This window comes from Chelonia mydas, chromosome 10 (assembly GCF_015237465.2).
Source record: "Chelonia mydas isolate rCheMyd1 chromosome 10, rCheMyd1.pri.v2, whole genome shotgun sequence".
In the NCBI taxonomy this organism is placed as follows: Eukaryota; Metazoa; Chordata; order Testudines; family Cheloniidae; genus Chelonia; species Chelonia mydas.
This window is the reverse complement of record NC_051250.2, coordinates 6183945-6207336: the sequence shown is the minus strand read 5'-3', so window position 1 is coordinate 6207336 and position 23392 is coordinate 6183945. Positions and strand designations below refer to the sequence as shown.

At 46.2% G+C, this 23392-nt stretch overlaps 2 protein-coding genes across 3 annotated transcripts in view; both read right to left on the bottom strand.

Annotated features, from left to right (window-relative positions):
* Positions 1–23392, bottom strand: part of CACNA1H (calcium voltage-gated channel subunit alpha1 H) — a 480369-nt gene that overhangs the window by 437019 nt on the left and 19958 nt on the right. The gene's annotated exons all lie outside the window — the stretch shown is intronic.
* Positions 16957–17451, bottom strand: LOC102943629 (60S ribosomal protein L28-like). The gene is made up of 2 exons (XM_037911814.2): positions 17443–17451; positions 16957–17358 (listed from the first exon to the last, which is right to left on the bottom strand). Exons 1-2 carry the CDS (start codon positions 17449–17451, stop codon positions 16990–16992), a joined length of 378 nt encoding a protein of 125 aa, XP_037767742.1. The 3' UTR covers positions 16957–16989.

The window sequence follows — 23392 nt, the reverse complement described above, 5'->3', positions numbered from 1 at the left end:
TTCACAGACTTAGTATCTTAAAAAAAAAAAGCAACCAAAACCACAAAAGAAACAACAAGAAAAAAGACAAGAATGTGCAAATCACTTTATTTGTGTTTCTATTCTGTTTAGGTTCAGTAAAGACTAGAGACAACTGTACATTATTTTTATTATTGAGACTGCAAAAATATCCTACTTAAATAAATTACAATGATTTGGACATGCATATCTGCATATTGATTTGTTTTTCCTAAAGTTTATTAAGTATTTTAGGAAAAATTATCAGAGCAGCCACCAACAAGATTTGGTGGCCGCACTCTGAGGCCACCAAAAATTTGCTGCGAGAACACCTGCGAGAATACTGTTGTGGATTGCTATCGCCTTTGAGCAATAGTCTACAAACTACAGTTTGCAATAAAGTTAATACAGGGCCTGATACTACCAGCCTTACTCATTGATTTCATTGAGAGTACTCATGGAGTATGTCGGTATTATTCAGCAAGAGTAAAAATTGGGCTCACAACATTTTGGAGTATTATGCAAACTATAACTATTCGTGCCAAACTACAGTTGTCCCAACAAAGCACCCCATGGGAAAAAGTGTTTGGATTCTATATTTGATTTTTACCTACATGAGGTGTATTCTCTGATGGTCAGCTAAAATAGTCATGGAGCAAGTCAACATGCTTCTACAGCTTTCCTTTTCCGAGGTTAAATGAAAGCCAAGAGTGCTGTTCAAGAAGTCAGAAAGCTTATGGCAGAAAGGATCGCCTGCCAGACCATCTAGTCTGACCGCCTGTGTATCACAGGCCACTAAACATCATCCAGCACCTGTACACCAAACCAACAACCAGTATCAGATCAAAGTATTACAGCCATGAGGAGACTAAACAAATGTGTATCACAGGCCACAAACAAGTGCACCAGTGCCCGGAGTCCTTACACGTGGCAGGGAATTGATTTAGGGTTAGCCCATATGCGAATGTTGCATCCTGACTGGGTGCTCCCAAGCTCAGTAAAGGCTATTGGAAGGATTTTATTTCCTACACCTCTAATCTCCTCCCACTTAAGTTCCAAGTGGAAAAACTGATACACTATTGAAAATATTGTCCGTATTATTATTATTAATGAGAGAGGTATGTAATCTCTCCATTAATAATAATATGGACAAACATTCACGATGTGGATACGTAATGGATAAAGTGACTTCTTGTTTACATAAATATCAACATTTAGTTGCTGTTGAGGTAAAGGTTGACAAATGTATCCATTAAGTCTGTAACAGGGTGGCTTGTCCCTTAAGGGCTGGGGCTAGCCAACCCTGATTATAGAATGAGGCACGCCTAGTAGAGACTAGGGTGATTGCTCTATAAAGAGCAGCAGGACACTGCACTGAAGTGGGGGAAGCTCAGATAATTGTGGAGACTGCAGAAGAGTGTGTGTAAGGCTCCTGCAGTGAAGATGCTGAGACCAAGGGAGCTATGACAGAGAGGAGGCTCCTGTGAGGAAACCCAGACAGAGTTTGAGCCCAGAAATCTGGGCGCCTAGATGCCAGAAGGATAAGCTCCAGGTAGGAAGAGCTGGGAGGATGAGCTGCGAGAACAGAATAGGACAGAAGACGAGCTCTGGGTGCGAGAGACGATATTAGAGCTAAGTATGGACTGTTGTGTGGTAATGGACTTCATTCTGGGACCCTGTGAACTGGTAAGAACAATTTCTGTTGTTCAACTGGCCCCAGGCAGGGGTGGTGTTAACCCAGAGAGAAGTGCGTGTGAAGTTCTTAAGGGGCCCCGACGAGGTGGAAACTGAGGCAGGATGTAGCAAAGTGACCCTGGCCACAAGGGGGAGGGGACACTATGGAGGCAGCCAAACCCCATTACACAGTCGATATATCTTAAAGTTCAACTCAACGGTGTCAATATCTGCTCACTACGAGAGAGTATGTCTGTTGAGTATAAATGTCTGTATCGCCAGGTTTCCAAAATATTAAATAAAACCCTTTATATTACAATGTTTCAATTGCTATGACCAAAAATAGCCCCCAGCAAATTAACTGACTTATATTTAATATTGTAAATGTATTATTGTGATGTATTATTGGCATTGCACTGGCACTTACAAGTTCAAGTCCTGGACCAGGACACCATTGTGCCAGGTGCTACACAAGCACAGAATAAATACACAGTCCCTGCCCCAGAGATTTTACCATCTAATATATCATTTTAAATTAATTGCTTGATATTTTGGTGCAAATAAATATCACCTCAGACACTATCAAAGTTGGCTTCATCTTAACTATTTTTCTAGCGATTAGATGACAAAGGAAAGAAACATCTTCAGATCCACCTTTTATTATGACTGCTTATAATGTTACTCGATAGAACACAGGGAGTGGAAAGGGAGAGAACAGCCAATCACGAAGGCACAAACAGGAAATCCTGCTTGTTGCTAAATACTGAAGTCCTATATTTTTCACTATTTTAACAGGAGGGAGCCTTTTTCCATCAAGTGGCCGTGGCGGGGGCGGGGGGAGGGGGGGAAATATACTTGTTAGAATGCGATTTGGGTAGAAAGGGCAAAGGTTGGGGATAAGGCTTTCATTATTCACCATATTAAGCCTGCGAAGCTCGTAACAGAAAGATATTAACAGTACTCAGCAGGGAGCTGCTTGGCTCAACACAGTCCAGTCCAGCTGATCAGTGTAAAAGCAATCTGTGGCCCGGGGCACAGGCCTGTAAGATACCGAGTAGAGAATGCTCAGCGCCCCGGAGGCACTCAACACCGAGCAAGAACAGGCTCATGGTCGGAGAGCTCGCTGAGTTTTGCCCCTCCATACTGTGCTCAGAGGGAGGGAGCGTGAGTCACTGGGCTGAGCCCATGGTGATGCTAAGCACCATTGGAAAGTGCTCAGTGCCCTTAGCTTCCGTGCACTGGGAACACCTACCAGAAGGCCTGGGGCACCCCCCACAATCCCATTAGCTGCAGTGTTAAAGGAGCCCCCACCCCCCGAGCCTGACTGATTTATTTATTTATTGCTCCTTTACAAGCTGCACTGCAGGGTTTCCCAATGGTGAGTCTGGAAAAATTGCGTCTGTGTGAGGGATGTGCGGGAAGTGAGAAAAAGACGCTGACATGCTGTCCTGCAGTGCAGCACTCACGCCACTCTACTGGGAGAGGCAACGCCACAGGACAGACCCATAATTAGAATCTACTTGTCAGAACCAAGAGGATCCCAATTTCCTTTCATCTGGCCTCTCCTCATAAGCTCGTCCTTGAAGCAGTGCCTCTGGGAGAAGAGGTAGCTTGAAGCAGAGTGTCTTCGCCCTGGTAGGCTGATACAGTGACATGGGAGTACAATGGTCCTCTCCTTTCTTTGTTGTGTGTGTTCCTGGCTGCTATCAAATAGCACCATGTTAGACCCCAGAAACAGCACAGTGATTCTGAATCACCTCTAACCAAACAGGGGCATCAGTTAAGTTCCCAGAGATCTGGATATTCATGCCTACACATGCAGCTTTCTACTGATGCTCAATAGATGGTTGTTTCCTGCACTTGGTTGCTACCAATGGATCTAGCAAAAGCACCTCCGTTTTGTCAGTCATCGGGCTTCATCAAGGCTGGCCAGCTCACCAGGACTTCAAAGTCTGCCAGGGTGGATCCTCAGTTGCCTGAGTTTTTAGGCACCGGCCCCCTCAAGAGCTTCTGATAACCAGGGCTGTATGGTCTGCAAAGCCCTTTTAGAATCCCACTGATTTCTCTAAACATACAAATCTACATCGACTTGATAAGTGCAAGATGCTATTTTTATTATTACAGCATCAAGTTTAATGTAACAAGGTGCATCCCAAAGCGTGTTGTGGCAGCCAAAACATTTCAGCACAAAGAACATCTTGTTAAAGATCATCAGTACCAGAGAGATCCTTCTGCAAGGGATTAGATCCTACACTGCAGAGAGGATTTGATGTTAGTCATGTTCCCCCTCTAACTTCTCTAAACTTTAGGGCTGCAGAAAAGGGCTGCTTTTGAAGACGGATTATCAAAGTTAAAACGTTTCATGGAAACGTTGTTCAAACTGACACTTTTTACTTTAAAGTAATCAGTGGTTTTGGTTATTATGAGTCCCACTCTGCCTATGCCCAATAAACACAGGGGTCGATTTGTGCTGAGCTGTTTTGAAACAGTTCCATTTTTAAAAGACCTGAAAGAAAGGAGATCACTATTTTTGACATCACTGAGAACAGGGTGTGCATCCCACTTTGAGAGAGGTTCCAAACGCTACCCAGGATCAGGCCCGAAATGACCCAGATTCTGGTTTTTAAAAGAAACTATAAAGAGGTGACAAATCAGTATCAATAAAGTTGCTGAGTCTTCTTCAGCTTCCCCATACACTGGTCCAATTATGGATGCATTGTGACTATTGTCTCCTAAAATGTGGCCTTCATAGAAGCATGCGCGCTGTAATTGCAGGACACATGTTTTTAAAAGGGCAGCCTTAGCCCAAAGTATTAATCTAACAGGGGTGTTTAACTGGCATAACAAGCAGCATTAAAAGTAATTTAGCCTGTGTAGGATTAAACTAGGATATATTAACGCTACTTATTATGTCCCATTAAACACCGCTATTAGGTTAATACTGGCCTTTAAAAAAAAAAAAAAAAAACTTTGTCGTTATGCAACTGGGGTTTTCGAGAGCTAAATTTTTTAGGAGGCAATATTTGTCGTACATGATCATTTACCTTACTGGCCTGCTTTGCTAAATTCAAAGGGGAAATGTTATGCTGACCTCAACTAACTGAAGTATGCTGATTTTAGACCACTGTTTTAAAAGGAGCAGGACAGAGGCCCCAAAGCCACTTTTTGGTTTAACAAAGAAATTTGTGGGTTGAAGGGAGGGTGTGACACAGAGACAGATTGCACATGGTACATCTTAAGTCAACAAATAGACTATATGGACAGGAGAGACTATTATGGGGTCTTTTCTCCTTAGGGTTACTGGTACAAATTCAAAACAATTTGGGAACCACGTTACTACCAGAGGGGAAGAATGATCCAGTGGCTAGGATGCGAACCTAGGTCTGAGCAGCTCCAGGCTCAATTCCTTGTTCTGCCAAAGGCTTCCTGTGTGACCTTGGACAAGTCAGTTATATCTACACTGTTAAAGGCATTTAGGTGTTGCTGTGCCAGCACTCAACTGTCAGTCAGGTTTTGGCTCCTAACCGCTTAAATCCCTTTTGAAAGTGAGATTTAGGCTCCTAAATCTGTTAGCCACTGCAGTACTGAGCCCAGCAACACCTAAATACCCTGGGGCCTTCGATTCTCTGCGCCTCAGTTCCCCATCTGTTCAATGGGGATAGCAGCGATGTCCTGCCTCACTAGGGTGTTGTGAGGAGACATACAAAGATTAAATGACTGTAGGGTCTCAGAGACAACTGTGAAGGGGACCAAATAAGAACCTAATATGGACAGAGCCCAAGTAAAACTGGTTGGTCTTTGTTCTTGTAAAAACATTTCAAGGGAAACAAAAGAGCTTTTGTGTTTGTTGAATTTTTCTCTTCAAACGTTCTCAGGTTTTTGTAAAAACAAAACAAAAAACCACCCTGAATTTTGGGGAGGTTTTAGCTAAAACGTGTCTGTTCTCTGCAGCTGAAAAAAATCAAAAAGGTTTGGCCAGGGAGGGTATTTTTTGACAAAACCCCAAAGAATACATCATAAGTGGATGTTTCCTGGCGAAATGAACATTTTGATTAAATCGGGGGGGTTTTTTTAAAGAAAATCCCTGTTTTGAACACAAAATTTCAACCAGCTCTAATCTCAAGGCCATTTGGTTACCTTGGTGAAATAAATTAGTGGTAACAGTTCTGTCCCTGGACAGGTTTTTAACATTCAAAACAAAGCAGCAGCATTAATTAGCACCCTCTTTGGCAGTGTTGCTGAGGCCTGAGAGAGACAGGCCCTGATTCTGAGAGACGCTTAGCCCCTACAGCCGCCACTGACTTCAGCAGGAGCTGCAGGTGCTCAGTCAGTCAGTGGGTCAGGCCTTTAATTGGCCCACTTGTGCTGCCATTGACATCAATAACCAAACATGCACTCACTGCAACAGGAGCAGGATTGGTCCCTGACCCTCTTCAAATGGTCCCTCAAAGCCTGGTTGGAGTGCATTGGGTGGGTGAGGCAGTATCTACCCAGGCAGCACTTGTTCTGTAAGGATTTCCGTCTCCAGGACTGTCAGTCTGGCACCTGCCACCAGAGCCAAATTCACGTGAAACACACTGATTTTTCTTTTTGTAAGCGGGGGAATAGTCCCGCTATTGTGAGGAACTTTCCTGGCTTCTGTATGACCCCGGTGAAGTAGGCTAGTGAAAGGATCTGAGTCCTCGCTCCCACTTCGTTTACCCAGTGGCCTCCCTGCCCTTGAGGACTCCCCTTCCACTCTCCTGTCTGGCAGAGTCCTCGTCACCCCAACAAGTCTGGGCCCAGGATTCCTGGGGGGCTCGACCCCCAACCCTGCTGCGGCCACCTAGGACAGGGGCTAGGGTGTCCCCACTCCGGGGTACTCTCTCTGCACTGGGCACTTCTCTGACCCACTGACCATTACGTACAATTTAAAGCAAATGCAAGTTATGTAATCAACAATTAATTTTAAAAAGAATCAGGAAAAATGGGAAAGGTTAAAGGAAACACATCACCCCGCTGTGTAGCAGGGAACATCACAAACAGTGTCTCTGGAATGTCAGGGCAGTTCACAGTCTGCTCCTTGTAAGTCCCAGGCCTCCTTCTCAGGCCCCGACTGTGCTGTAGGGAGGCTGTGGGTTGGACACTTGCTCTGGTGGTGGCCACACGCTCTCAGGCTCTAAGTGGTAGGACCCTTCTGCCCAGTGTCGCCCCCGCCCTGTCGGGGTTACGATCCAGGCCTGGCCCGCAGAGCCTCTTGGCTGAGGCGTCTCCCTATGCTGGGCCCGCTGCCCAGGGTCCCCCTCGCTCTCCCCAGCTGCTCACTGCACCCAGCTCCGGACTGCTCCAGCCCCAGCTCCACCACTCGGTCTCTGCACTGCTGCTGCTCTGCCTCCAGCTCCCTGGGCTGCTTCTTGGCCCCTCTGCCTCTGGTTGCTACAGCTCTGCTCCCAGGACAGGTCTGCTCTGCAGGCTGCTTCTGTGACTCTGCTCCCAGCACTGACCTGCTTCGTGGGCTGCTTTTCTGGCCCCTCTGGCTCTGGTTGCTACAGCTCTGCTCCCAGGACAGGTCTGCTCTGCAGGCTGCTTCTGTGACTCTGCTCCCAGCACTGACCTGCTTCCTGGGCTGCTTTTCTGGCCCCTCTGGCTCTGGTTGCTGCAGCTCTCCTCCCAGAGCAAGTCTGCTCTGCCTCTGGCTTTGGGGCTGCAGATCTGCTCCCAGGACAGGGTCTGCTCTCTCTGGGCTGCTTTTCTGGTCTCTCTGGATCTGGCACAGCTCTGCTCCCCAGCTCAGCTCGGGCCCCTGCTTTCTCCTTAGCTCGGCCCCACTCTGTCTGACCCAGGCAATTCCAGCTCACACGGAGGATGGGACCTCCCTGGCCTCCTGACTCTCTGATTAGCCTGCCCACCCTGTCATTCAGGCTGACCTGGAGCATTGGCCTCTCCCCATTGTTCCTGGGGACTATCAGTCTCAGGGTCCTGGTTTCCTATAGACCCTTCCCCTTTTAGTAGTGGGAGCTAGCCAACCAAAACACCCGCACTGAATGTTAGTAAGGAGGCAACAGTCCTCTTACATTTTCTTTATAAGCCTAAGTATTTTAAGTCCTTGTCTAAGAAAGTGGTTCCTTTTCTTTTCCTCAAGGGCAGGCATTTTATCTGCTGTCTAACGAGATGAAGAAATCCCATCAGACCAAAGCAAGAGTTAAAAGTGCTGTGCAAGCAACTCAGGGTTCCCCAAACCACTCTGTATCTCCACCATGTGGCTACAGGAGACAGTTTAATTGCTCAGTATCTGACAGGTCTATAGACATCCACAGCCAAAAACAGAGACAGGGCTTGGCCCCTTATGAGCAGTCTTGTATCTGGCTTTGTTAATGCTCTGTATTGCGGAGGTTTTTTTAGAACACCAAAAGAATGGGAATCATAGAATATTAGGGTAGGGTAGGAAGAGACCTCAGGAGGTCATCTAGTCCAATCCCCTGCTCAAAGCAGGACAACACCAACCAAGTTTAAATAAGGTTTTGAAGAATTGGCAAGATTCCTTATCTCCATGCAAAAAATAAAGATTGCTCTAGGGAAAGACTGGTTCACTGAATTGCATTACCTTTAAAATTGAACTTTTTAGTTTTAAACTAAATATTCCCATTTCTCTTTCACTTTGTGCAATTTCATAAATTGCTTTCAACGGCCCAACTCATCATGCATGTGAACTGATTGCACAAAGGAGGGATTCAAGACCCTCACCACTGGCACCAAGAGCAGAATTTCACTCTAGTGATAATGTAGGATTGGTCTCTGAATCTCTTTAGCTAGTCCCACTAAAAACAGGGTTGAACCAGTTAAACCAGTCAGGATTACTGACCATCATTAGACCAGAATTTTCAAAAGTGACCAGTGACTTTAAGGTGCCCAGTTTCAAGCACCCTGCACCTGATTGTCAGAAGTCCTGAGCAGCCCAACTTCTGCTGAAATTATCGGGAACTGTGGGTGCTCAGCACTTCTGGGAAAAAGAATCAATCTGGCACCCAAGAAACACACCCAAAGGTCACTAGCCCCATTGAAAATTTTGCTCTTACTGTCTCTGGCTTATTTCCAGCCAGAAAAATCCTTCGGTCCTTCAAAATCTGCACAAAGCCAGTCTCCAAAATCATATGCTCCTTTCTCTGGCTATGTCTACAACTGCACAGCACAAGCAGCGGCATATAGGGTATGTGTAGCTACACGCTGCAGTAAAAATCAAGCTGTGTCTACATTGCGGGTGCATGGCTACACACATTAGTGAAAGGCTCTGGCAGGGAAAGGCTCTGGCAACAGCGAGGCAGCGGGAGATGACATTGCTAAAAACAGCAGTGTAGACTTGGGGGACACTGCTTAGGTGTGTAGAGAGCCATGTCGGGTATGTACCCACAGGGTTCAGGCATCTTTCCTCTGCTTACCTAAGCAGTGCCTGACCTCCTTCAACTGCTATTGATACCCATGCTAGCGGGATGTGCAGTGTATGTACTCTACATGAGACTGGAAGAGTTGTGCAGTGTGTAGACGTACCTACTATCGCCCACTTTCTCTCTCCTCCTGCTTGGTTGTTACACCAGCTTGTTGCATCTGGTCTTAACTGAGAGTTTCAGATCTTTGGGGCAGGGACTGTCTCTTCCAATGTGTTTGTTCAATGGACCCTTGATGACTAAATCCTCTGGGCACTACTGACACAAACAATAACAGTAATTACTGATGTCACTGGAGTCACTCCAGACTTGTACTGGGTAAACAGAGTTGAATTTGGCCATAAGAATGGAACAGCCATGCACTAGTGCTGTCTAAGATTTCTACACCTGTTGTAAATTGGCTCAGAATGAAGCTTTTAATATTCTGCAATACCTGGGTTAGCTTCAGGTGCCAGGCACATTTACTCTAAGGATGCTTGCCAATTTAAATGCACAAGCTCATGCCGTTCCCCGAGCATCAAGACAAAATTATAACCTTTTGTGTTAATGGGCACTTGTTCTCTTCAAAAGCAAGACAACCATACCCTGTTCAAATGAAAACTGACACCAAGAACGATAGCATGCTTCTCTCTCCAAGCATCAAGCAACATTTCAATCAATGCACTTTTACTATACACTAAATCCACAAACTGGCAAACTCGCAGATGCAGTGATAGTTAAAGAAAATTGCATGAACTACGATGCGCTTGGAAGTCAAAGCTATAATGCAGATTGCTCTGCGGTTTTGCTGGTGTCCGCTTTAAACACCTTGTATAACTAACTGTTCAAGAAAAATCAATTATTGTATCGTGCTTCGTTTTGCCAACACGTCCACCAGACAGGCTGAATACACTGCTCTGAACGTCATGAAAGCTTTCCTCTTGTTTTTCTGCACTTGGGATTAGCCTCATTTCAGCCACTGGTGGCCAGCAACTGGTATAGCTACACTGATAAAAACACTTACTGTAGACAAGGACAGATGCAATTTGTACCAGTTGAGCTTACCCTGGTTTCAAGCAAGTGGTTCCCTCAACTGGTGAAAATTGTGGCTTTGCCTGTCTGCACTCGGGTTTCGCACTAAAGCAGGGCAATCCGCAGTGCAGAGACACACTGGCAGTGCGCAGTGTGGGTGAAATCAGGATTACCACTGTCTATGCCTCTCAGTCTGGGACCCTTAACGAGCAGTACAGTGAATAAACCCCCTTTGATCTTCCCGAGTCGCAAGCTGGACAGGGATCTCACCAACAAGACTGACCGGAAAACAATTCCATTTCGTGGATGCTGATGAGGTTTCAAAAGTTGCTTTCGTTCCAAAGCTCAGCGAACACAAGGCCTTCCAAACTATTGTGTGAAAAGTGAGAGCCAGATCTGCCCCCCAGAATAGCCAGGACGCTCAACTGGGATGCAGGAGACCCAGGCTCAAGTCCCTGGTCTACCTGATTCCACATCCCAGGTGAGTGCCCTAATCACCAGGGATTGGTTATTCTAAACTGGGTGCTCACTCTCATCCCCACCCCCACCCCTAGAAATTCCATCAGAAACCTGGAGAAACGGCCCAGCCAAACTTCTATCGAAACCGATAACTTTTCTGCAAAATGTCTGGGTTTTGTCTGAAATGGCATGTTTTGACCACCTCTTCCTCCCAGGCCCTAATGCGAGTTAAATAAGAGTCAGGGCTACTCAAATTTAAATCCGGCTGCCTATGGCCATTTCTGCAACAGGAGGCCCTGACGGGGTGTGGTGAGGGCTATGGTGGGGGCATAGAGGTGGTATGTTGGCTGTACATCACCTGAGGATTCCCTCTGTACCAGGGCCTCTCTCTCAGCAGGGAAACTGGCTGTTTTACAGGCTGATTAAGCCGCTGGTGCTAGTGAAAAGGGGCATAAGAGAGACTCTTGCCCCTTATGGTGAAGTTCCAAGGAGGTAGCAGCGTTTACGCTAGATTCCCCCGCCCTTCTTCCCATTCCAGTCAATCCCTTGAAGTTATTTTAAGCCGAGCTGCTTTGCATTTAACATGGTTCTACATTGATTTGCTCTGTAATGAGGCTATAAAGAGAGCACATCAATCCAGATTAGGTTCAGTCTGGTTGCTGTACTGCTACTCACTCAAGGCTTGTGAGTTCACGTCAGGCATTGACAGAACTATGAATATGAGTGCTCACAAAGAGGAGAGTAGCCTAGTGGACCATTAGGGAGGCCCTACAGGAAATCTGTCGGGATAACCTCCAAAATGGTGGAGATCTGCCAAAGTTTTATTCCACCCTACGGGATTATGGGCATTAGAGTTCGGAGTCTTCTTTTTGTCTTCTATTGGCTTTGCTCTTTCTCAGTGATCCCTTGAATTGCAAAATGGTAAGGGAGAGTCATTTACAAATAGATATTACCTGATTAATAAAAACCAGGTTCAGCTTAAGCCTCAAAGAGAGTTCCACCCTGTTTATAACAGGGATGAATTTACTCCTGGCCAAATTGAGAGATGTGGGTCCATTCCTAGCTCTGCCACTGGCCTGCTGTGTGACCTTAAGCAAGTCACTTCAATTCTCCTTGGCTCACTTTCCCCATCAATAAGATGGCCATAATAATAGCTCCTCTCCTTGCGATCCTAGAGAAAGGGCATACGGACCACAGATTGAGGCCAGGGCCTGGGTTGGAGGGGACATGATCCAAGTTCTGTCTAGAGGGTCAAGACCAAAAGCAGCTGTCCGTACTAGTGTCACACCATAGGATCAGGTCAGAGTCAAGGTCAATGAGCCACACCAGGCCAACGCTAAGTGAGCCAGCCAAAGTTGAGTTAGTGGAACTGAGGCAGGGCGAAGAGGCAGGAACAGAGCAGAGGACCAGGAGAGAGGCCAGGTATGAAAGTAGGGCTGGGGCCAGAAACCGGGAGCCTGCCAAGGTATCAGGAGTGTGCAGCAGGGTCTGTTTAAAGAACCAAGCCAGGTACCTGTCTAGTTGCACAGAAAACCTCTAGGTGTTTTCCCCACACCTTAAACAGCATTCTTGGGATAACCAGGGAATGCCGTAGGCACTGCCAGTCAGGACCTCTGTGGGCGGGACAGCCGGTGGTGCTTGAAACTCTACGGCCCATATGCTGTTGTTCCTTGCTTTGGCAGTGTGGACAGGGCAGCTGCCCAGGAACTAGGAGATCTGGGTTCTAGGACTACAGAGCTTCCCACGCAGTTATTAAACTCAATAATAAACATCTTGGACTAAATTCTCTCCTGATGAATGTATGCCACTACCCTGCAGATGGGATTCACCCCTAGAGAGACAGGTGGTGTTTATACTGCAATCCTCCCTTGGGGACTCCACCAAGGGACAGCAGCTTCCACGTGGGTCTCTGTAGGAACCACCCACATGAAGGGGGATCACCATGACTGTACAAACTCAAGTCATGCTCCCACCCCAACCAGAGCCAATCAGGTACAGGCTACCTCCGAGAGGAGGGGTGACAGCTGCCTTCCACGGCCACATTCCTCTGCCCACTCCTCCTAGGGCTGGCAGGGTTGCTAGTGGCAAGTACCCTAATCTTTGGGTTATACCAGGGACAAGTCTGGCCTTTTTTATTAGAAACACAAGTTTCAATCATGCTTCCATTGAGGGCAAAGCTTCCCCTGAGTTGCAGGAGCACAAGATTTAACCCACAAGAGCTCAGATAAAAACGTGTGAACCGCCCCTGGTTTTCCACCCAGCATTCGCGTTTCTACGAGGCATTAAAATTAACCCCTTATTGATTTACAAGTGGCCCTGGCGACCCACCAGTTTTGTGGGCACATCAGCAAGGAAGGAGGTAAGGAAACATCTGAAACCATCCACCATAGTTCCATCGCTGCAGTACAGATTTATTCCTCACACACTGCATCCCTGCCGCACTGCCCAGAGTTAAATAAACACAGCTCTGAAATTTCAAATAATAGCAGAGGAAGCGAGAGAGAAACCAAGAGTTAGAGGGAAGGAGGAAAATTTATGCTTTCAGCTGAGCTCTAAAGTGAACTGGAGCATTGATGAGGGGGAAGCGAGAGTGGAATGAAGTGCCCTTGTGCAGTAGCTACCCTGTTTTCAACCACAAAAGGGAAAGAGGAACAGATTGGTTCAAAATCGCCCTTCTTGTATTTATAGCCTGTCCCTTCACACCTTGCCTTACTCTGGACTCTACCTGCTCTGCTTACGCAGCCTCAAACTCCTGAACCACTTCACATGGTCTAGCCTCTTTGGATGAGAAAGCCTCTTTCTCTGCAGGATCTATCACTTAGAACAGCCTGTATGCATTTATCACGCACCCATCTCCATGGGCCAATTATCTGATTTCGAAAGATGGGGGAAACTGAGGCACACGCAAGCTAAATGGTCTGTTCAAATACAAATAAGCAGCATGTGGAAGAGCCAAGACAATAACCAAGATTATTCCTTCTACTCCTCCCCATTTTAACAATCTTTTGGTTCTTTCTTAACTGTATCACGAGATACATCTTTTCCTCTTAATTCGCTCTCCCTATGCTCCTATTATTTAAGCTCTACGTTACTTAACTCTCCAACATGTTTCGAGGTACAGTTTGCAGGAAAGACAAACTACACTGAATAAAATTGTATCTTCTGTTTTAATTTGTTTCAGAGGCTAATTACCAGTTTTATTGGGTTTCTGAGCATGAACATGTACTGCATTTTTATATCTGGCACAGCTGTGTTGCAGAAAGTGGTCCTTGGAGTATAAGAACTTCTGTATTTTGTTTTTAAAACAGTTGGGGAACGGGAGATAACAGATGATAGCTGTGCATTAAATAGGTTCCATCTTTCATCCTTATCTTTTTCCCAATGTCAATATATAGATTTTCCTGGTAGTCCTTCCCACACCAGTTACACATTTTCAGACAAAGAGGATGAGGGGTAATAGTGACCCAAATCAGTAAATGACCACTTCTGAGGATCTCTTAATATACCCACACTGGAACATTATTCCTGAAGTGAGAGAGAGTTTCTGAAGCATAAGTGTGTTCAAATGGAGCTATCTGAAAAGAGGCCCTGGCCTATTTCTGTTCTGCACTCCCAGGAGGGGAGTAAAGGCTAGCGATTGCAGTCCGCCTACTGCACAAGAAATAGCCTATGGGAAAAGAGAAGCTCCACTTTAGGTTACCGCAAAGATTTATCTTGTTTAGAAATGTTATAGTTGCTCAGATCAGGGTTAAAACATGAGCGAATGCAGCTTGAAATTCAGAAAACACTTGAAGTCTGGGAGAATTAGGAGAGTGCCTTTTTGGGCAGCAAATGAACGAGGTGAAAAGTGATTTGTATGCATCCCTGTGAAAACAGGTAACATCATTCCACTTTACCACCTGCATAACGATTAATCTGAGCCCTGCAGTAATGGTGTTGAAATGAACTACTCTTAAAGAGGCATTAGCGGGATTATAACATCTTTGTTGTTTGTGTTAAACCAATATTTAATAATCCCCTCCTGTAATGGGTCATTACAGATTAATTTGAAGAGTTCTGCAAATGTGTTCAGACACGTCTGAATGAATTCATGGGGCAACTGCTTATCATGAAGCATGTACCCACCAACATCTGCAGAAGGTCTTTTGAGACAGTGCATTGAACAGCAGTGGAATCTCTTTGAGATTGATCCAAAACCCATGAGAGTGAATGGAAAGACTCCCATTAACTTCAATGTATTTTAAATAAGACCCTCAGTCCCTGAAGCCTTAAAAACAGATCTGAAAGTTGAGAGTTAGTTGAAAAATTCTTCAGTTGGACAAAATAAAAAATTCAAAACTGGAAAAAAAAAAGTTTGTGGTTTTTTCTCCTCTCCCCCTTTTCAGTGGAAAAATGGAAAACCGGGGTGGTCGTGGGGGGGGGGGGGGGGGAAATGGGTGGGAAAGAAAGGAGAAAAATGGAAACAAATTTTAAAAATACATTTTCAGGGTTTGGGTTTTTTTGAGAAATGGAAACCATTGAAAAAAGTCAATGAAAATTTTCATTTTTGAAAAATAAAATTGTGGTTAGAAAAAAACCCTCTTCTTTCTGAGCAAGACTTCTTCTTTCATATGCATCACAAGTCGATATCTAGATCATCAGCCCTCTGACTGCTCCTTCATCGGGGATAGGAAGGTGTTGCAGTTCACCTTTCAATATTCTAATTGCCACCACCATGTTAGATCATCTGCGTTGCTGCCCCGCAGTCACACTGTGAAGATGGGCTAAGCCAAATTTCCGCATTCTGGCAGCTGCTCTGCCATTCCAGTCAGCAGCTTGTTAAATCTAGTCCAGGATCTGCATCCCAGGCTGCAAACAGGTGGATGTAAGTTAGGGCTTGTGAAATTCATCAGCACGCCTACCTCTCTATCCCAGAGCTTGTGGCACCTTAGAGACTAACCAATTTATTTGAGCATAAGCTTTCGTGAGCTACAGCTCACTTCATCGGAGCTGTAGCTCACGAAAGCTTATGCTCAAATAAATTGGTTAGTCTCTAAGGTGCCCCAAGTACTCCTTTTCTTTTTGCGAATACAGACTAACACGGCTGCTACTCTGAAACCTATCCCAGAGCTGCTATCCCTCTGTGGGGACACAGCTGTTGGCACTGAGATGCCGCTCTTCACCCGAGATTGGCACTGGGCCAGCAGCGCAGGATATCGGTGCGCGAACAGCTGCTGCAAAAGGGTAGCATACAGTCAGTCGTGGCGAGTCAGCAGGAGCTGCAGGTGGAGGTGTTTTCTTCTGGAGGCGGGCAGAACTTCCTGTAGGAAATGTGGGCTACTTATTTGCACATATTGGAACCACTGTCAGCCTTGCGTGCCGCAGCTTGTTTTCATCCGTCACAGCCTTCCATGGAGTTATAAGGGTCATGGCACCCCATCAAAGTCTGGGGGGAGCTGTTCTGAGTCAACACACATAAATTAAAGGTTAATGTGCGGCTAAGGCAACCACTAATGATACGGGTGGCTGTGTTCACCTCCAAATCAAGGAGATACGCATGCCGTTCTCTGCCCCAAACTGCTGCATAATCTTTCGCCGGAGCGAACACCACCACCAGGACTGCACAACGCTTGCTTCTGCTCCTGCTCGCCTCTGGATCAAGACAGTGTAGAAAGTGATCTTTTAAAGTATGCTACATGGGACCAGTATGTTAGACTGTGGTCCAGTCTGATTCCTAAATAAGTGACAACTGGCTGGAAAGAGAATAGACAATCCCCAACGTTGTCAGCGTCACGACCAGGACGTGGGCAGTCAGGCCTAATGGTCGGAGCCATGGGGGTGGCCAGACTTGGAGGTTAAAGAGGAGCTGAGCCAAGATGGAATCAAGAATCAGGACCACAGGACACCCCGGGGCTTAGTCAAGAGCAGAGGTGAGGGTCAGAGCCAGGGATCAGAAGCCGAATGCCAGAGCCAACGAGTGAGCTGGAGCTGGGGTTGGGAAGTGGACCCAGGCACGGAGCCAGGGGTGTCAAGGAAGGGGAAGGTAGGAACTGAAGTGGGCACAAGAGCAGAGTGGGTAGGAAACGGGATCGGGTGGGAAGCGCTGAGCAGCTGCTGAGCTCTGGCTGCTGCCGGCCCCAGCAGGAGCTGAGCTCTGCCCCTCTACCACTCAGGCAGCCCCGGCCCCGCGCGGCGGGGTCAGCGATGTGCAGAGAGGAGACTGGCTCCCTGACAAACACAGGGGTTGAGTGGCCAGGTCACTGTGCAGGTGAAAAGCTGTGGCCACTGACTTGCACTGAGTCTAAAGGTAAGTGGCCAGAGAATTCATGTCCTGGCTGAGTGACCCTGCACTGTCGTGCAGCTCATTACCCACATCTGCATACATGTACTGAGCTGTTGGTTTTCTTGTTTTTCTGGTTTGAACCCTTTATTGGGACATGCTAGCCATTCACGCCGTCTTGGTAGCCCGGGTTCTCTTCTTCTTCACCACCACCGGCTTCTGGCTCCGCAGGATGGCGCGGCGCAGAGCGGCCACGCGCAGATCCCTGCGGTAGTTGTTCTTGCGGATGACGTGGCGCAGGCTGCTGAGCGCAGCCCGGGCGTTCTTGTTAACGGTCGTCTTCTCGTAGGATGTGGCTGGCTTGCGCTGGCCTGCCCGTTTCTTCAGCACCACCACGATCCCCTTCCCGCCCGCCGCGGGCTCCACGCCCACCGTCTTGCGATGGATCAGTCCGTTGTAGAGGAAGGCGTTTCTGGCCTTCAGGTTGTTCGGCTCGGTGCTGTAGGTCGTCAGCTTATACGTTGAAAAGGAGAGGAGCTAGAACAGATCCTTGCGGGAGTCTGTTATGGAGGTGCCTACGCTGGCTGACTTTGTCTCCAAGATGAGACACCAGTTTGTTACCATTTCCATGATCCATTGGGTTTACAGAGACTGGCCGGCAACACCTTCCTGGTTGGCCCCACGTACCAGACAGCGTCACATGCAGCTGACACATCGACAAGAATGGCGCTGCCCTTCCTGTCCGCCTCAAAGGCATCTTCAATGTCTTGTGTTAGGTGGGTGACTTGATCTTGGGTACACCATCCTCACCTGAAGCCAGCCTGAACAAAGGGCTCAATAACCTCATTGATGCACATCATAAGCAGTCTCTCCATAAGCTTGTATGTGACACAGCGGAGAGAGATATAGGTCGACCCATCTCTTTTGCGAGGGCGCCAGGTGGGATATCACTGGGAAGTGCCTAAGGGCAAAGGCAGGTGGTCTCTGATTTGCGACCAGGATGCGAACATGATTGCAAGCACCCTACAGAGACAGGACTGTTGCACTAACTGCCTCCTTCGCCCCGCCGGGCAAACGTCACCCCCCTTGCAATAACTCATTCGGAGTTTGGGGAGAAGGATTGTTTGTTATTAACTTGCAACTGACTGGAGACTACTAAACTCAGTCAAGATATAATTTGTAACCATAGGAAACCTTTATTGGAGTTGGGCTCACATTATTTTGGCAAGAAGAACATCAGGGAATAAGTACATTGTACTGGCAAACCGCCACAGCCGCCTTCCCTTCCAGAACTCATATTAAGACGCTGGCCCTTCACTGTCCAGAAAGCAAAGGCCACAGATTTATTTTACAACACAGGCAGCCTTAGCTCTACATGGAGGAGAAAAAACAAACTGGTAAAGTCAGGACTTATACTCCCACTTGATCCCCACAAGCAGACCTGTGTCACCAGGGACTAAATCCCCACAGTAGTTGGAGGGGAATGTTAGGGAGGACCGGATGTCAGCTGCCGGTGCATGTCGACAGTGTTGCTCCATAAGATGGGAATCCTTATCTGTCTAAATGCTAACAATACATCTCTCACTTATATACTGTATCACTTTTCATCCATAGATCTCAAAGCACTTTTCAAAGGAGGAATGATTTTAGAGATGTGGAAACTGAGGCACATAGCAGGCATGTGACTTGTCCAATGGCAGATCTAGGAACGGAACCCAGGGCTCCTAAGTCCCAGTCCAGTGCTCTAGCCACTAAAACACATTGCCTCCTATAAGAACTAGCCCACTAAGCGAGCATACCCCTGTAATGTGGCAGAGTCCTCTAAGAGTTGGGGAGGGAAGATGCTGATTTAGTGATATACTGGACAACAAAAACCCTTTAGTTCTTTCACGAATGGAGTCCTGTTACTGTAACAGAAGCTGAGCAAGCACATGGGATGAAGGATGCCTTTTGACTTCCCATTTCTATAAGACAGTATCAGAGGCATTGCTCCTCCCAGATCACCCCTGAACCTGCCTATTCCTAGAGAGATGGTATAGAAGAGCAGCTTCCTTTTCAGTGTGGGTCTCACTCTGGAGCCAAATAATCCTGTCTCTGATCAACCCATACAATGGGTCTACCACTGTGACAGTCACCGGGCAGAGTGCCAGACCCACACCAGACATGCAGGGAAGAATTTCCTTGGGAATCCAAAAGAGCACATACCATTCAATTCCGCCTCTAATTCTGGTGTAATTCCCATATCTGAGGCATGACATGCTATATTGGCTTATGCCCTTTCCATCCTCAACATATTGTTAGGTGAGGGGAAAGGATTAGATACTTTCGGCCCTAGACTGCACTGGAGGCCATTTTATGCAGTACAAACACACCACAAAAGGCAGCCCCTACCCCACATAAGTGTTAACAATCGCTTGAAATTAATAGGGGCATTTCACACCGTTCAGAACGATTGTTTCAGGCTGTAGGCAGACATAGCTGCATCAGTTTACACTTGGGTCACGTTCCACAGGTTTGCTTTGAAACCAAAAGGGCTAAAGACATTTTGTGTATTTTTATTAAAGCTGAGATCCTGGAAAACAGAAGGGCAGCTGCCATAAAAAAAAAGTATTAATTCCCGGAACTACTACAAAACAGCCCAGTTCAACCCCTGAAGTCAACAGAGTTCAACTAATTTTACAGTTGTGTGTGTGGAGGGGGGGGGGGGGGGGGAAACGGACAGAACTAGACCCTTATAGAAAGGTTTAAAAAACCTGACATAAGAAAAGGTTTAAAAAACTGGGCATGTTTAGTCTTGAGAAAAGAAAACGGGTGTGCGGGGGACCTGAAAACAGTCTTCAAATATGTTAATGGCTGTTATGAGGACGGTGATCAACTGCTTTCCATGTCCCCTGAAGGTAGGACAAGAAGAAATGGGCTTAATCTGCAACGGAGATTGAGGTTAGATATTAGGAAAAACTTTCTAACTCTAAGCATAGTTAAGCACTGGAACAGGCTGCTAGGGAGGCTGTGGAAACCCCGTCACTGGGGATTTCTAAGCACAGGTTGGACAAACACCGGTCAGGGCTGGTCTAGGTTTACTTGGTCCTGCCTCAGCACAGGGGGCTGGACTGGAGGACTTCTCAAGGTCCCTTCCAGCCCGACATCTCTACTATTCTATGAATACAAACCCCTGCAGTGATACCAGGTAGGATAATCTCAAAGGGGATCAGCCCTTGGCTTTCAGGGTATACACTGATCCCCATATAAGGAGAATGAAAGTGACTTTTCCTTTACTTTATAAATATGCATTTTAAATCTTACTAAGACGCATCAACTCCGTATCACCACTGGAGACAGCATGCTTGTCTAGGTGGGCCATTGGCCTGTTCCAGGATGGCAGAGCCTCTCTTCCTACTAACTGTAGTCTTTCCAAATGCTTTGCAAATCTATGTTAAAAAGCCTCAGTACTATTCTTGGATAAACTGACACCGTCTAGATTCTATAACCCAGGGCACCGAGACACAATTACACGGTGTCTAACAACAAGCTTTGCCCTCCCTTGTGAAGCTCATAAAATTACCAATTTCATGGTTGATTTTTCTCTTTGCTCTTCTCTGCCTCTAACTCGAGTCTTCCCCACCTGTTCACATATTCTGTGCCGGAGAAGAGCACGCTGTGCCAGGGACTTTGAAATAGTCTCAAGCTACACAAGGTCTTTCCTCATTACGATGGAAATATCCCTGCAGTTTGCTCCGCTAAGCACCCCCCAGTCATTTCCTTTCAAGCGTGCTGCAGAGCGCCCCGTGCCATTCATTCACAAGCGCTGGTACTGGCAGATCCGACGGTGTCATCCTTTTGGCGCATTGAGCATCAGGCTGTGTATGCAGCCGTTCAAAGCCACCAAAAGTCCCCCACTGTAATTCATTACTTCCTGTTCATCGCATTACGCCCTGCATAGCAAAATTAGCAGCTCACTCATTTTCTGCAAGTTTTCCCTGGTTCTTAGGACCCAGGCATCCCTTGGCATTATTGTCTCTCATGAGCTGCTTCTAGCCTCATTCTCAGCTTTCGTAATCTTAATAACTTTAGCCTGAAGGAAGGAAGATGAAGTCAAACTCCCAGACAATGGAAACCCTTACAATCCCCCTGCTGGTAGCTTGTCCTACTTGTCCTTGCGGTAGCCTGTGCAACTCTCAAGGCCTGATCCTCATTGACACCAAGACCCCTTTACACTGCTCTGGCAATGTAAAGGCGCACTGAAGTGGGCATAAATTATACTTCTCCAATTAAGACCCCATTTCATTACTGGAGCCATGTAAAGTAAATGTAAAGCATAAGTCAGAGCCAGGCCTTCACTTTCCCATTGTTTCCCCACGAATGCAAGCAACAGGGTTCAGATTTTCACTCGCTGTTTATTGATTTCATTGTTGTTTTACTCCGTGCTAACTGCTGAAAGCACCAGAGGAGATCAGTAGCCCGCATAGATTAGCTGCTAGCCGTACATTTGGAGTATCACGGGAGTAACAGATAGACATGCTAAGGAATGAATTCCATCCCCAATACAATTCACTCGTAAGTCCATGAATGCGGAAGGGAAGAAAATGACATTGCTAAGCACTGTTGAGATAGAAACAGCATCACATTTTAATAAAAAGCACCTAGGATGCCTAAACTGCATGTGTTTCATTTCACATCCCCGCTGTGCTATGAATGAGATGTGAAAAACTAGCTCCACATTAATCAAAAGTTTCAGGTATTCATTGTGGGCCATCAAGAATCTACTCAAAGGGAGAATGGGTAGGATCAATCATGCACGGATTTCCCATGTCGGGCTCGTTTTTATTTAATGGTACAGTTCTCTAAGTCATACATCTCAGGTGGCTTCGCTTTAAGGTAGCGTAGCTTAATGTTTATAGCAACAAATCTGATAATCAAATAGAGTCTGGAAAATGACAAAGTGTTTATTTTCCTCGCATGAAGAATTCTTATAAAGCAGCTGAAACATTCCATTTAAAAGCCATTTACATGGTGATGCTTGGGGTATTGTCATAAATCAGGGGAAGTATCCTTCTGAATAATTTCATAGGTCTGCCTGCCAAAAAATAATCACAGGCTGGAATTGTCTCTTCATGGCTTTATGAAAGAGCGCCAAATGCTAAGAGTAGGGGTTGAGCAGACCCAAAAAGGCCTGGACGTTTGGGGCCCGGATCCTGAGAGTCATTTAAAAGGTATGTGCGACTAGTGCCAAATCCTGACCGTGATGAATGCAAATTGGCCAAACTCTGATCCCCTAATTCACATGAGTCATTCCCATTGGTGTCAATAGGGCTACTCTCAAGAGTAAGGCAAACTGGATTCTGCCCAGTGTCAAAACCACCAGAGTTAATTTAGTTGATAGCGGTTAGCCATAGAGCTATATCGCTCCTCAGCAAGCCACAATACTCTCTAAACAACGTTTTTAAATAAACAAGTCACTCAGTCATGCTAGAACCAAACAAGGAATATGACATAAAAATGAGCGCTTAAAGTGCCATCCCAGATAACCGGCTAAATGAAGAACCTTCTTTGAGGCTTGAATAATTGTGATTAATTTCAGACCCGGCTAAGGGCTGAGATTTACAAAGTTGCCTAGGAGGGGGGTTGAATGCCTAATTCCCTTTAAATGTAATGTACTGGAGAATACTGGAGCTTTCATTAGAAGTTCTTGTTAGAATCATAGAACTGGAAGGGACATCAAGAGGTCATCTAGTCCAGTCCCTTGCACTTGTGGCAGGACTAATTATCTAAACTATTCCTGACAGGTGTTTGTCTAACCTGCTCTTAAAAATCTCCAATGATGGAGATTCTACAACCTCCCTAGGCAATTTATTCCAGTGCTTAACCACCCTGACAGTTAGGAAGTTTTTCCTAATGTCCAACCTAAACCGCCCTTGCTGCAATTTAAGCCCATTCCTTCTTGTCCGATCCTCAAAGGTTAAGAAAAACAATTGTTCTTCCTCCTCCTTGTAACAACCTTTTACATACTTGAAAACTGTTATGATGTCCCCTCTGTCTTCTCTTTTCCAGACTAAGCAAACCCAATTTTTTCATTCTTCCCTCATAGGTCATGTTTTCTAGACCTTTAATCATTTTTGTTGCTCTTCTCTAGACTCTCCAGTTTGTCCACATCCTTCCTGAAATGTAGTGCCCAGAACTGGACACAATACTCCAGCTGAGGCCTAAGCAGAGTGAAAGAATTACTTCTCATGTCTTGATTACAACACTCCTGCTAATACATCCCCGAATGATGTTCACTTTTTTTGCAACAGCATTACACTGTTGACTCATATTTAGCTTGTGGTCCACTATGACCCCCAGATCCCTTTCCGCAGTACTCCTTCCTAGGCAGTCATTTCCCATTTTGTATGTGTGCAACTGATTGTTCCTTCCTAAGTGGAGTACTTTGCATTTGTCCTTATAGAATTTCATCCTATTGACTTCAGACCATTTCTCCAGTTTGTCCAGATCATTTTGAATTTTAATCCTATCCTCCAAAGCACTTGCAACCCCTCCCAGCTTGATATGATCCACAAACTTTATGTGTACTCTG